The sequence below is a fragment of the Haplochromis burtoni genome, unplaced genomic scaffold (genome assembly GCF_018398535.1).
Source record: "Haplochromis burtoni strain Fernald_Lab_line unplaced genomic scaffold, NCSU_Asbu1 Contig_47, whole genome shotgun sequence".
Classification (NCBI taxonomy): domain Eukaryota; kingdom Metazoa; phylum Chordata; class Actinopteri; order Cichliformes; family Cichlidae; genus Haplochromis; species Haplochromis burtoni.
The window spans coordinates 321,077-335,618 of record NW_024582408.1 but is presented as its reverse complement, the minus strand read 5'-3'; the positions used below and the strand labels follow the sequence as shown (position 1 = coordinate 335,618).

The 14,542-nt window shown below is 41.0% G+C and overlaps 1 protein-coding gene across 2 annotated transcripts; it reads left to right on the top strand.

Moving 5' to 3' along the window:
- The first annotated feature begins 5,376 nt into the window (after positions 1 to 5,376).
- On the top strand, positions 5,377 to 14,420 carry nr2e1 (nuclear receptor subfamily 2, group E, member 1). 2 transcript variants are annotated; one of them, XM_005921644.2, is made up of 9 exons: positions 5,377 to 6,013; positions 8,620 to 8,765; positions 9,546 to 9,633; positions 9,985 to 10,220; positions 10,682 to 10,828; positions 11,172 to 11,268; positions 11,356 to 11,505; positions 11,718 to 11,823; positions 12,338 to 14,420. In XM_005921644.2, the coding sequence occupies exons 1-9, from the start codon at positions 5,956 to 5,958 to the stop codon at positions 12,498 to 12,500; spliced, it is 1,191 nt and encodes a 396-aa protein (XP_005921706.1). In that variant the 5' UTR covers positions 5,377 to 5,955; the 3' UTR covers positions 12,501 to 14,420. The 2 variants fall into 2 exon arrangements, with proteins under 2 accessions (XP_005921706.1, XP_042076265.1); XM_042220331.1 differs by lacking the exon at positions 8,620 to 8,765 and having other exon boundaries at positions 5,379 to 6,013.
- The last annotated feature ends 122 nt before the right edge of the window (positions 14,421 to 14,542 follow it).

Sequence of the window (14,542 nt, the reverse complement as noted above, 5' to 3'; positions counted from 1 at the left end):
TAGATAGATAGATAGATAGATAGATAGATAGATAGATAGATAGATAGATAGATAGATAGATAGATAGATAGATAGATAGATAGATAGATATAAATCATTTTTTGCAAAGTGCCTCTGATGCAGCAAACTGTTAAAGTCCCTCTCAACTCGAAAATGTGTGTTGCTAATTGGCATGTTTGTTAGATTGATTGTTTCCTCGATTGTATGTTGAGGATTTCTGTTTTCAAATTCATTCGCTGAAAAATAGAGGTTTAGATACTGTAGATAAACATGATTTTGTGACATCACAACTAGTCTAGAAGGCTTTCTTAGATGAATTATAAACTGTGTTAATTTTGATAAATTACTATGCACTCTGTTATTGAGTTAATGAATGAGTACGATATTATGTCTTGTTTTTACGACCTGTGATCATCAAGGTATTTTGGACAGGTTCGCAAAACCTGTTGTGGTTTGATCAGTAATTCTGATGCCAGTAGATCAAACCTTTGATGTCCCACTGATGTTAAAATAATGAAAACTGAATATGTAGAAATCAAATAAACAACTTAAAGTTAAACTGATGACTTTGAAAATGAGGGTAAATGTGGTAGAAAGTGTCATTTTTTCATACTCATTTTGCTTGTTTTTTGTAGCTACAAAAAGACAATCAAAGATTTGATTGTTTTAAATGAGCATTAGACACAAATAATGCTCATTAACTAGGTGAAGTTTATTGTTCAAAACGAACTTAAAGACAGACAAAGAGACAGGCCTGTACAACTCACCCACCGATCTAATCAAGTCCAGTCACCTCTGCATGACTGAAACGTGTCCTTTCAGCTCTGGAAATCCGAACACTTTCACACACCACAGGCAGAATAATAAATGAACTGTAGATACACTGATCACATCGCGGGCTCCTCGGCTCTCACATGTTTGTCTTTGCAGTGTGAACAGACTAAGCCCCTCTACTCAGCTGTCATAATTTGTTAACGAGTCTTTTCAGGGAGGGAAAAAAGAAAAAGAGAAGACAGAAAAAGAAAAGAAAGCTCTTCACGAGTGACTGAAAGCAGAGGTCCATCCAGAGAGGGAACCCAGGGGCGACATCAGACCGATTTCAGACCAGCCCGTGATGGCATCTCTGTATATTTTAATATTAATGACCTCGGCCGCAAAGCCGCCTCTAAGCTTCCAACAGGTGCCCCCAGCCCCACTCGAGTCTGAAAAACTGGGATCATTCAACGTCTCGCTAACCACCGCCGGTCAATAAAGACTGCACATGAAGAGGACTCCAAGAGAAGGGAAAAAGACATAAAGAGTGGAAGGGGAGTTACAGAGTCAGTCATCTCTTGCAAATAAGTTTTTGAGTCACTTTCCCCAGCTGAAACACGGGTCGATATTTTTCCCCCCCTTGAGAAAGAGATTGACTTTTGTTTGGAGTTTGTGAGAAGTGGGAATCAGAAGCGGGACAATGGGACTCCCCACGGCGAGAGGCTGAGAGGAGCCATCTCAAATCAGTCAGCCAGGGGACTGACTAATCCGTCCATTGTACCTCCCCAGCCACCGGCCGCACATCAACACATTCGCCCCCAATTGTCCCCCACCCTCATGCAGCGGGATTTGCTCTCCCCAACAGCCAGTTTTGTCCACGGCAGTTCGAGCGGAAGTTTCTCACTGACAATTTGCCCCAAATAGATTTGTCAGAGCGTCCAACTGCACCGCACCGACTTGTGGGTTTCTGGGTTTGGGTCTTGGGTCTGTGTTTTTGGTGGTGGTGGTGGTTTGGGACGGGGGAGGGGGCTTTGGCGTGTGTATGTGAATGCGTGTAAGCGCGCATGGGTTTGCCTGTGCGCACGCACAGGTATGCCAGCATCTCTTTTACACTGCAGCTAACGAGGTGGCGCTAATGTCTGCGGTGGCAGTGGAGGAATGCGGGGATAGGCCTGTGGAGTTTAAGGAGGAGGGCTATAGTTTTACTGTACTCACAGACAGCGTGCTCCTAGATGAGCAAGCACGACAACAACACTGTGCTCCTGAAGCATTAAACGCCCACTTTAATAACCACTTTGAAAGAACTGCTGACTCCAAACCTTCCAAGGGAAGCATGTTGCTGTACACACTGTACCCGATCAGCTGCTTACTCATAGCGTTAACATCCTTTAGATAGAGAGTTGATGTTGCAACTGAGGGAACTGAGTTTGTTTTCTCATTATAACTCACCTGCAGTTGCTTCAATATGTCCAATGCGATTCACCATTCGTGAGTCTTGAGTAATTTCGATTTAAGACTTGCCATCAAAACAATTTGGGAAGCCAAATGTGGTCCGATGTGCAAGTGGAAACCTGCGGGCCCCTTAAAATTTTGAAGAATCGCTCGGACAGGTAACCTGCATCTATTCAGTGACTCTTATTGAAGAACTGTCCGTGGTGCTGAAATCAGACTGATTATCTTCCACTTCTTTGGGACGTTAAATCATATTTTAGGTTATTGGGTATTAACAGTACCTGGGGAAGATCTTTCAACTGCCGTTTTCGGAAATGTGCCAAACAAACCTTTTTGCGTTCAACCAGTGGAATGTTTTCAGAAAATCACTGTCATTACCATAGCAGATGAAGTGATTCTTCACGGTCCAGACAACCAACCTCCTCGGCTAAACACGATCAGTGTCTGTAGGCTATGAGATGACTGAAGATGATCTCCCTGGCCAGTTTTCAGAGATGCACGGCTGCTGGGGCCTTTGGTCGACTTGAATTCTCCCTATTATTTGCTTTCTGGAGCTTAGTGACTTCTCTCCAAAGCCAATTGGTTTACGCCTGGTCGGTTCGGGGGGCCTCCACAGTGATAGCAGTACATAAAAGATGGATAAACTCTAATGGATGGGATCTATTTGAAGATTCCCCAAAAAGCAAAACATTGGATGTTCTAAATTTTTTTTTTTTAAAAATCAACAGGTGCACAATCCAAGAATATAAAATCCGCTTTCTGTCTGATATGTGATGTTTTCGCAGGTGTTTTTTCTCATTGTTTGAAACTCATTCAGACATTGAGCACACACCGCGGTCTCCCTGCATTGTTCTGCGCTGACTTCTGTTGGACTCTCACTCTTTTCTCGTTGTTAAAGTCTATACTATAGTATGTCAAGTATCCGCATACTGATGCCGAGATCCCCCTCCCCAAAAAACAGATACACAATCCACTGCCCCCTTTGTTGGCCACATTTCATTGACTGCTGGAGGAGAAGAGAGTCACTCATACAAAAAAAGTGAAAGAAGGCAGCCCCGGCAACCATGATGTTGGTTATATTTGTGTAAAGGCTATCAGTGAATGACGAGGATTAGGACGAGTTAAGGAGATTATGTCACACATTCACCATTCACCCAACCCAGCAGCCACCCACACACATGCGCACACACAGACACACACACTCACACACATACACCACTTCACGTGCATTTAGAAACAAATGAAAACTGTTATCGATTACTGATTATGTCTTCGTTAAGGAAAGTTATTGGATCTTATTTCTTTTGAAAAGTTAATAATTTAGGAAATGCAAAAATAAGCCAAAAATAAGTCTGGGGGGGGGGGGAGACGGACTTAAAATTAAAGAAAAAATTCTACAGTATAAGTGGCCTATTCAGAGAATAGTTAAAACACACAATTTGCGTCTATAAACGTCCTACAGAGGGCCTTTCTATGAGCCCCCTCAGGAAAATCAAAGGAATATTAGAATGATTTCTCCTCAGGCTTGTTAGGCTCCAGCCGGAGCCGTTCAGCTAAAGGGCAGATTGAAAGACACGACAAAAGCTAATTGCAATTAACTACGCCTCTCCGCCTCGCCCCTGTCCGCTTAAATCGACACTTTGTGAGTCCATATGGCCTTCAGTGTACCGTGGGAATGAACACAATTAAAACAGAATATGGATTTCTGGAGTTACCCGGCGAAAGCGCAACAAGCTGTCAAGGTCAGTGTGTCAATGAGTGGGCCCCGGACAGCCGGCCGTGGTCTGCACCTTCATGTCCAAAACCGGATCACCCACTACAGAGAATGCTGGCAGCTACAGTGGCAGATAGATAGATAGATAGATAGATAGATAGATAGATAGATAGATAGATAGATAGAATATATAGATATTATTTATTTATTTATTATTATTATTATTATTATTATTATTATTATTATTATTATTATTATTATTATTATTATTGCCCATTTCTTTTGCTGTAACTAAAAAAGCTAAAGTGCAAGAGTGCAAATCGATCTAACATTTTAAAAGATAATAGTAAAATCTTAAATGTGAAGGGCTCATGAAGTTCAGCGGTAGGTTTGCATGAATCGTCAAAGAAAATCAAAGTAAACAGAATGAAAAGCAAATATATTTAAGTGTGTTTATATATTCAATATGTATGACTTTTTATATTTCACATTTTTCCCAAGTTTGTATTTAAAGATGGTTGTTAAATTAAAAATGAATGCTTACTTTTTACATTTAATAGAAGCCTTGTTTTTTTTAATAAGTTATATTACAAGGTCCCAAAGTGTGTCTGCATGGTGTATCTGCCCACCTAACGAGCTCCAATAAGCCACTAACAAAGGAAAGATAATGCAGACTGTGGAGCAAAACTACACCAACGCCCCCGAGAAAACGGGTGAGAAATGGATATTTTACAACTTTTAACTGTATGAACCTTTTAAATTTGTCATCTCTTTAGCCTTTTTTATATTTATTAAAGAATCAAATACGCAATAAAGTGTTTTAAAAATCAAAGTTCAGCTTTATGACAGTTGTCTTGACCGCTGCTACGTATGTGGTGGAGCCCAAGCATTTAATCTGGAGGACTGTACGAGGAACCAGACACAAATGTCTTTGTGCTAGTGTAGGAAATGAGGAGCGCTGACTGTTGAAGGTCTCAGCCCACCCTTACCCCCCACCTCCCTGTATATGGTAATACACTCTTATTAGTGGTCAGCATACCTCAGCATACCCGAAAATATTTACAGTAATCAGCCTCTTAAAGCCATCTCCACGGTCCCAACAGTTTGGATCATTTTTACTTTTTTATTTCATTTTATTTTATCTTTTTATTCTTTAGGATATGCGATTATATATTTTAAACACATTTTGAATATTTTCGGTCATATTATTATTATTATTATTATTATTATTAATATTATTATTATTATTATTATTATTATTATTATTATTATTATTATTATTAGAAATAAGAGTTTTACACAGTAAAAATCGCAAATGCAGTCCAGGAAAACATGCAACATGTGTGTTTTGTCTGCAGTGGATCTGGCTCCGTTAGCAAGGCACTTCACAGCACTTGCACACACATTCAAGCGCACACACACTCCCTCGCACGCCAGTGACGTCAGGATGGAGTTTGGAGTAGAAAGCCAAGTGGATGAAGGAAGTGGAGATCTCCACCCTCCAGCCTCCCCCTGACACTTCTCATAAATATTACCAAGGCTTATTCGGGAGGCTCCCACCATAAAGTCACATCGTGTCCTGGTTTTAACAAGTTTTCAACCGTAAGAAAATCGGAAATTTGCCCCTTTTTTCCCTTCGCCACCGCGTTGGCAGTATCGGATGCGCTCCGGCCACCGTTTTTCCAACTCGAACTTTACGCACCGGCTACTGCGCCACTAGCTGGAGAGCTGCTGTTGCCGTTTACCGGCTGCTGCCCGGGGATCCAGTCCTGGTTCTCCGGAATCTTCGGCGTCGAGGGCAAAGATCCCTGATAAAATGTATAATTAATGTTTTAATTTGTGGCTGTCGATCGATCGGAGGCTGACTTTTTATCAACTTGGCTTCGGGACTTTGACTTGTGTTTCTCGTCGCTGCTGGCAAAGAAACCGAGAAACCACAAGTGATTCAGTGTCACAAACTTCATTGTTTCTGTCCACAAGAAGAGGAGAAAGAGGACACTTTTTATCCAGATTCTTTAAAATATCGAGGATCCAAGATGAGCAAACCCACCGGTTCAACAAGTGGCTGTTTGGATATTCTGAATGTCAAATCAAGTAAGTTTTGTTCATCATCATCTCCGATTCCTCTGAAGAACACGGCATAGATAATGGGAGGTCTACAGTAGCGACGGGTATAACAAATGAGTGAGTGAGTCCATGGTGTCTTTAAAGATGTTTCTCACGACTCTACCTCATGATCACAAAGTTGTGAGTATGGGGACTGGCTGTCGGCCGTCTCAGAATGCAATACATGAACATCCCCGGATAACAAAGCTCCTGAATGAAAGGAAATCATGTGTAAAATTTATTTTGTAATGTTGCTCACAGATTTCGAGAAACAAAATAAGAAGGAAGCGAAAATAATAAGCGAAATTCATTTGCCGACCACTGCTCTTCAAAAGCCCCACATGCTTCCCTTTGATGACACTTGTTGCCTGCAATTTAATTTTCAGCCTTTAAAAAGAGTAACAGCGCAATATGCAGGGTATCATTCAATCTTACATGAAGAGAAATCCCGTTTGCGCACGAGATTTTTTTCTCTTATGTCTGAAATGTGTTTGCGCATTTCTGAATCCCTCATTTGAGTTTCCTGAAGCGCTTTAAATCATGTTACTGACTTTTTTTTAAAATAGTAATAAATTTCAAGCAGATTTACACTTTCCTATCAAATTATTTTCTGATCCGTTTTTTCTTAACCCTTGCAATTATCCCTCTGCTAGGCCTCATTATGAATTCAAATGAAGGCGGACTCAGATCATAATATAGGCCTAAAGTAGGCTATTGTTCTCTCTCTCCAAAGAATGGACATTTCTGTTGAATTCACATTTGATGCTTCTTTTAGAGCTACCACATTTTTTTTCACACCAGGCCGCCGCTTTTAAAATCTGTGCTCGGCCGATGTAAACGTGTGTTTTCAAATGAGAATAAAACGACTCACAGCATTGCTGTGACTCAAGTTCACAGCCACGCTACCGAGTGGTCAGAGGAAACAGCTCTTTCTCTCCCTAAAACTTCATTTCCAACTCTTTTAGCAGGTTTTCGCCTTGATGGTGATTACGTTAATAGAATATGCCATATATCTTCAAGCAATTACTGCTCACAATGGAGACGCAGTGGACCCCCACAGTGGGAAGTTAAATACATTTCCCCCTTTCACAACAAAATTGTCTGTCATTTTTATTTAATTGACTCCCAGCGACCATCGTTTAATATTTGGGGGGGCATTTTTTCTTGTTGAAAATGTTTACACTTTCGGTCATCCGCGGTTTAATTAAACTCTAAATTTTAATTTGGGGGCTGTGTCAATGAAAATGTGATTTGGTTAGCTTTGGTTTTAAAGGTTTGTTAAAACAAAATAAAAAAGAATGATTTATTTTTTTTTTAAATTAGAAAACAAGAAAATAAAAGAACAACAGTGATAATAATAATAATAATAATAATAATAATAATAATAATAATAATAATAATAATAACTAGGACCAGTATGGAACATGTTGAGCGTAAATTTCTCCAATTACTAATGACAAGTTGGGTACCAAAATACCAAATTTTGTTTAACAATAAAATGTTTAAATCCAACTTTAAAATGACTTTTTTATTGCATGTTACAGCAATTAAATGTCTTTTGCGTACATTTAAAGGGCTACAGGGAGTTTTGATTCTTAATAAACAGCCAATTCCAGTCCTATAACTCTCTCCTGAAGTCACTGTTTTTGCTGCTGAGTAGTTATTCCCATGCTACCCTTTTTGACGGGTCACTGGTGAATCAATGAGCAGGTGGCAAAACGTCAGTGTAATTACATAGACGGCTTTTCCCTCCAGAATAAAAAAAGGACTGCCTCATATGCATACAAATATCTTCTTTTTAAGAGATTTGAATACAAAATCTTCACAAAAAAAAATCACATTTTTTCATCTACACCGGGGTCGATTTACATACACTTCATTTGAGTTGGTGAAACGAGTTGGTACGCATTATTCTCATGGTGCAGTGTCACTCCCTAATCCTGGGGCCTATAGACCTGTGGGATAAAGCAGCTGTCGAGTCCCATTATGAAGTGGAGTTGGCAGCTTGTCGAGATCCAGGCAGTCAGACGAGGTTCAATGGGAGAAAATCATTAAGTTAACACTTTCCCCTAATGTCTCCATTGTGCGTTTTCGGGGTATTGTCTTAGAGAGCTCAAATATAACGCTTCCCACCGGACTTTATTCTTAAAATGTGCGCAGTGAATTCCCATGGTCGTGCTCGGATGAGACGCGGGGCGTTGTCCAGTGTGCGTGTAATGAGTGTGAGAGCGTGTCTGTGGCTGTGTGGAGTTGTCGGACATAAGTAAGTCACATGCAGGACAGTTTGTTCATTGCTTCAGTGTATATGAGCTCGATTATGGTACTTTTTAACTGATTATAGGGTCGGTGTAAAGTCACATAATTGCAGGTCGGCCGCTGAACTGCAGCCAGTGTGTCAACTTTGAAAACTGTTATACCAACTTATTCTGGAAAAACACTGTAAACACTTTGTTCCATCATATTTATTAATAAATCCCGCGATTACGCGAGCAACCGCTACAAAATGTCATCAAAATGTTTTGATTTAAAACTGAACTGTGCGCTTCGTAATTCAGTGAGCACGTCATTTACTTGACATTTTTGACCTCTCCCAGGTCGGATTCTGGACATCCCATGTAAAGTGTGCGGTGACCGCAGCTCAGGGAAACACTATGGTGTTTACGCCTGTGATGGCTGCTCGGGATTCTTCAAGAGGAGCATCCGCAGAAATCGGACTTATGTGTGTAAATCTGGCTCGCAGGTGAGGCCTCCTTTAAGTTTATACAAGCTCGTAACTAAATTTCCCTGCTTTTTACACGAGGCTGAATTGGCTGTGGTTAAATGCACCCACTATTTGCGCTTTTCAAATTCGATTAAGTAGTTTTATTTATTTATTTTTAATAGAATTTCAAGCAAGGCGGGAAAACAAGCAGGCAAAGAAATTATCAAATCAAGCCTAAGTGAGAAACCTGTACGCAATCATTGCCATGAATATGGAGCAATTTCTTTCATTTTCCAAATAAAGTTAGCACCCTGCACAGAATTGGTCTCATCCTTTATTCTTTATATTCCCTAGGTGTCTGATTTTCACCCACAAAACTACCAAGCGTTTTACGCGCGTAATGCACATTTTACGCGCTGATTTCTGTTTGCTTTTCTTTTTGGCGCTGAGTTAAGTCTCTCTTGATGAGCCTAATTATGTCATGCCTGGACCATTAAGTACTGGGCTAAGTGCCGCGCTGCTGTAATATATCAGGTGTAATCCAATCTAATGTGATGACTCGAAGCCGAGGATTTAGGCGGCAGAGGGCGGGATAGAGTACTTATCCTGCGGGATGAGGCCACACTGGAGCCGCAGGGGAGCACCTCCATAACTAAAAGATAATAGTACGATCTTTCACCTGGAGATTGCCCTCCCAGGAGGATAATAGCAAGAAGCTTTTTTTTCTCTCCTGCAAGCTAAGAGAATTTTAACTAGAAGCTGTAACCCCTTCCTCTTTTTTATGTCCCCCTCTCCCCCTCCCCTTTTCTCTCTGTACAGGGTGGTTGTCCCGTAGACAAAACTCACAGAAACCAGTGCCGAGCTTGTCGTTTGAAAAAGTGTCTGGAAGTGAACATGAATAAAGACGGTAAACGAGCTTAATTGAATTATCATGTTGAGCAAAGAAACGCCAGTACAGTAGGACAGTATTGGATTCGGGGGAGAAAAAAAGTGTATAAAATCTGTTAATCAAAGCTGAAAAGAAGTTGATAATTACCTGCTCCCCGCTTGTTTTAAAGGAGATTTTATTTATACCTCCTGGGAGCGCTGGTAGAAGCTCATTATTTTTTTTCTTTCACGCAGAACATTTGCACTTTAAGGAGCAGATTTCGTTCAATAAAATAAACCCAGGATTGCTCCTGGAGAATGCAATTAACGATCCTGATAAATAAGCAGTTTGCTCTCTTTCACACTGCCTTCCTACTGTCCCGCTCCACAGCCGTTCAGCATGAGAGGGGGCCACGGACATCTACAATTCGCAAACAGGTCGCTCTGTATTTCCGGGGCCACAAAGAGGTGAATGGCTCCTCGGCACATTTCCCCGGATCCTCACTACCCGGTCCTCCTTTTTTCACCACTGTCACCCAGCTGGAGCCGCACAACTTGGAGATGAGCACAGTAGCCACTACACCGGAAAGACAGGCCATCGTGGGTCTAGCACAGCCAACTCCTAAGGTAGATTTTTATTTTAAGATTACGCAATTTAATAGCTACAACGTACACTTTCTTCAAAGAGTTTTAGACCTTCAAGTAAAGAATGAGAGCATAGAAGTCAATCATTTCTTGGCTCTCGTGTCGCAGTCCATGCATAGTTTTACATTTAATCACTTCTAGATGTAGAATTCCTTAAAATGTTAGATGTTTGTATTTCTTCCAAACCGTTATTGTGCGATTAATTAGTAAACATTTTTTTAACACAAGGGTTAGAAGTTGAAATTCCTCTCCAGATTTAAAAGCCTGTAAGACCAACAAATCCGCCAATTAGATTTCTCACTGTAAATCCACCACAAGCAACACTAATCATTATAAAACTGGGCGCTGGGGCTTGGAATTCGACCTTTGTTGTTCACCGTTTTCCGACCTGCGTTTCTTTCTGACATAAACAATGACAACATTTTCATTTTCCCTCTCTGCAGTATCCCCACGAGGTCAGTGGCACCCCGATGTATCTGTACGAGGTGGCTACGGAATCTGTGTGCGAGTCAGCTGCGCGTCTTCTCTTCATGAGCATCAAGTGGGCAAAAAGTGTCCCCGCGTTCTCCACCCTCCCTTTATCTGATCAGGTAGCCACGATTTGGACTCCTTCTCCAAATGAATGATACTTAAACATGATCCCCAAACAGGCCATTAGCGCCCTGTGGGGTTTGAAATGATGAACAGCTGCCAATTAAGTATTTGGTCCGCAGACAGACGCTTTAAATTAATAAAATTAATGTCATGAATTTGATAGTATCGATTTGAAAACTGCATATCTAATAATTCCCAACCAAGCCCTAAAACCTGCACACAATAAGAAGGAATTAATCTTATGTTGTTATTTTTACCATTCAAAAAGTTTCAAATACTTTGAATGGTTTAATTGTTGCGTGTTGTGCACAGTTTAACACTTAAAACACCCCCTTACAGCTGATTCTGTTGGAGGACGCTTGGAGAGAATTATTTGTTCTGGGCATCGCGCAGTGGGCCATTCCCGTGGACTCCACAACTCTTCTCGCTGTTTCTGGTATATGCAAAGCACGAGAGAATTTTAAGTGAAGAGCGAGCAGCTGTTGTCGTGCATAATAAAACTTTTCTTCACATTTATCCAAAGGGATGAACACTGAAAACACGGAGTCTCAGCGGATGAACAAGATTATGTCTGAGATTCAAGCGCTTCAAGAGGTGGTCACCAGATTCAGACAGATGCGCCTTGACGCGACCGAGTTCGCCTGCTTGAAATGTATCGTGACATTCAAAGCTGGTGAGTACCTCGCAAATTACTGCCCGAATGTTTGACACAGTGTAAAGACTCTTACCGGAAATAACCATATTTACCAAAGCAAACCTCAACTTTCTCTGCTGCATACAACTACAGCCAATCTGGGAAGACAGAAGAGAATATATGACATGTCATTACAGCAGTGTCATGTCAGCAGATTTCTAACAGCTATAGTGATGCCTCTTGTCTTACAGTTCCTACGCATGGAAGCACAGAATTAAGAAGTTTCCGCAACGCCAGCGCTATTGCTGCTCTGCAAGATGAAGCCCAGCTCACTCTCAACAGTTATATACACACCAGGTATCTATCTATCTATCTATCTATCTATCTATCTATCTATCTATCTATCGTGGCTCAAGAGTTGGCAGTTGCCTCTGTCAGTGCGCCTCAGGGCAGCTGTGGCTACAGTGTAGCTTGCCATCACCAGTGTGTGAATGGGTGGATGACTGAATGTAGTTTAAAGCGCTTTGGGGTCCATAGGGACTAAGTAAAGCGCTATACAGGCCATTATCTATCTATCTATCTATCTATCTATCTATCTATCTATCTATCTATCTATCTATCTATCTATCTCTTCATCCTAAGATAAAGCATGCTTTACGCACGTGTCAACTGGCTATAGTCTGCCAGCTTCATTATAAAGTTAATGAGGCAATAAGCCTCCTGTAATTGTGCAGGTGCACCAGATGAAGCTCGTATTCAAGCTAAGTAGGAGCTATTTGTCACAGGTGTGCGGTAATTGGACAGGCTGCAACAGACAGTCTGCAAATGGAACCGGACAAAAAGGCTGTTTTTGACACCAGTTGTGTTTCAGGTACCCGACTCAGCCGTGTCGTTTTGGTAAGCTCCTCTTGCTGCTGCCGGCCCTCCGCTCTGTCAGCCCGTCCACCATAGAGGAGGTGTTCTTCAAAAAGACCATCGGCAACGTTCCCATCACCAGGCTCCTGTCCGATATGTACAAATCCAGCGATATATGAATTCTCACCATCTGCCGGGGCGCGTGAGGAGGGGAAAAAAAAGACTGGAGGCCCACGAGGAGACCCACTGAACAATCAACACAGACGGTCAAATCATAGCAGGTGTAGCCACGGCACAAAATCTCTTACGGGCTGTCTTAATACAGCCTATTTAGGCTTAGGCTCCATTGAACACATCCGGATCACAACTTTAGCCTGTTAACAGTTGCTCTAGTCAAGGATTAGCATGTACCTTTCATTAGAGACCTGCCTGTCTGATTCTGAAAACTGCAATATCTTGTGGCCAAAACAGCTTGCAGCGTTTAAATGTCGCCTTAAGGCTCTGGAGAGCACCTGCCAAGCACGTTTCCTAAAGAAACGCTGTACATTAAGACTTTTTTTGTTTGGATTTTTTCCGAGTGTCTATGAGACCAATGAGCTTGACGACCAATTCACCATTTTATTTCTGTGTTCAATCCCAACGGAGGAAACCAAAAAAAGAAGAAGCAGCAGCAGCATCCGGGGGGGGGAGATGCGAGTCGCTGTTCCTCAATTCGGTGCTGAAACCAAATGCACCGATGAGGCGTCAGCTCCATGAAGCATTGCGGAGGACTCTTTAAAAAGGATGCACTATCTACCCCCCCCCGTAAAACTACATTCATCTGAAAAATGGTGTCTGTATTTAAATGGCTGTCCCGTTTGTGTTTGGTGTGTCCTGTTTGAGGCGCAGCATAAAAAAGAAGAAAAGAAAACGCTTAAGGTCGACTTTTTGAAGTTAGACACTAACACTGGATAAAATCTTATTCAGCACTTGGAAATGTTTTTGTGGCCTGTAATGTTTTTATTCTGTTGTAAAAGCAAAAAACAAAATTTTTAATGGAGTTATAACCATTTAGAGTTGTAACCAAGATAATAAAATACAGTGAATTAAACGGTTTTCATATAACATGACCTAGATGCTTATAGTATAGTTTTACTATAGATGCTTATAGTAAAACTACCAGCTGGAGCCCTGGCATCATAGCAAACAGTGGTGTTGGTTTCATATCTAATTACAGTGACACTTTATAAGGATGTAGAGCTCATACTAAATTATTAAACACTAATGCATGCATCTTGATTTAATGCAGGATTTCTTGTGAACACCTGAAGCTCATCAGTAATAACCAACTGTGTACGTTCATTTGATTTGTTAGTGCTTTATCAAGTAATGAATAACATATTATTTTACATTTTTCTTTGCCACCAAATGAGATTTGTATTACATAAAATGGTTCATTTGGGGTTAATCTCTCCAAAATCAGAGCAGTGCTTGCTCTCACAGGACATATGAAGCTGCAATCAAACTCCATCTTCAAATTCAAAAGTTTTACATGGAACTGCACGGGTCAAAAGTCCTCACATCTTATATGTGCAGCATGTGGGAGGCAGTGTGCTTAAAAAAAATAATGTACAGATATGTTATTGTTATGAAAAAGGTCAGACCTTACAAATAGTCCTGAAGGCAAGAAGAAATGGCTTTTTACTTTTATTGTGGTGGCACATGTGATACAAAAGTAAAAGGAAAAAAAAAAGCTTCTGGATCTTGCATTCATTAAGCATAGTGACCTGGCCCAAATACATGTTGTACTAATTCAAGCTTAATCTGTCACAAGTCATAGACTGCATCATTTGTGTCTTTAGCATGGCTCACTCTAGTGTAAGTCCAAACTCAGGGCTGTCTTTGAATAGCTATAGTCATTATACATCTTGCACAGTATTTATTAAACAGGTACAATAAAGTTAGGATGACTGCACTGGTCCTGACTGACTGTCCAGAGCGGGTAGCGAGACAGGCAAACGGCCCGAAGCGACGACAAATGCACTCACACGTGGACACGTTTCACCTATTTTATTGGAAAATATTCAAAATAAACAAAAATGGCACAGCAGTATACAAATCTCAAAATGCATATAGCCAGTAGAAATACTGCAGTTCCCTCTGTGTAAATCTCTTGCTAGAAAATCATTTGTGATAATTGGGCAGGTGCTGGTCAATATACACACACGCACACATATGCACG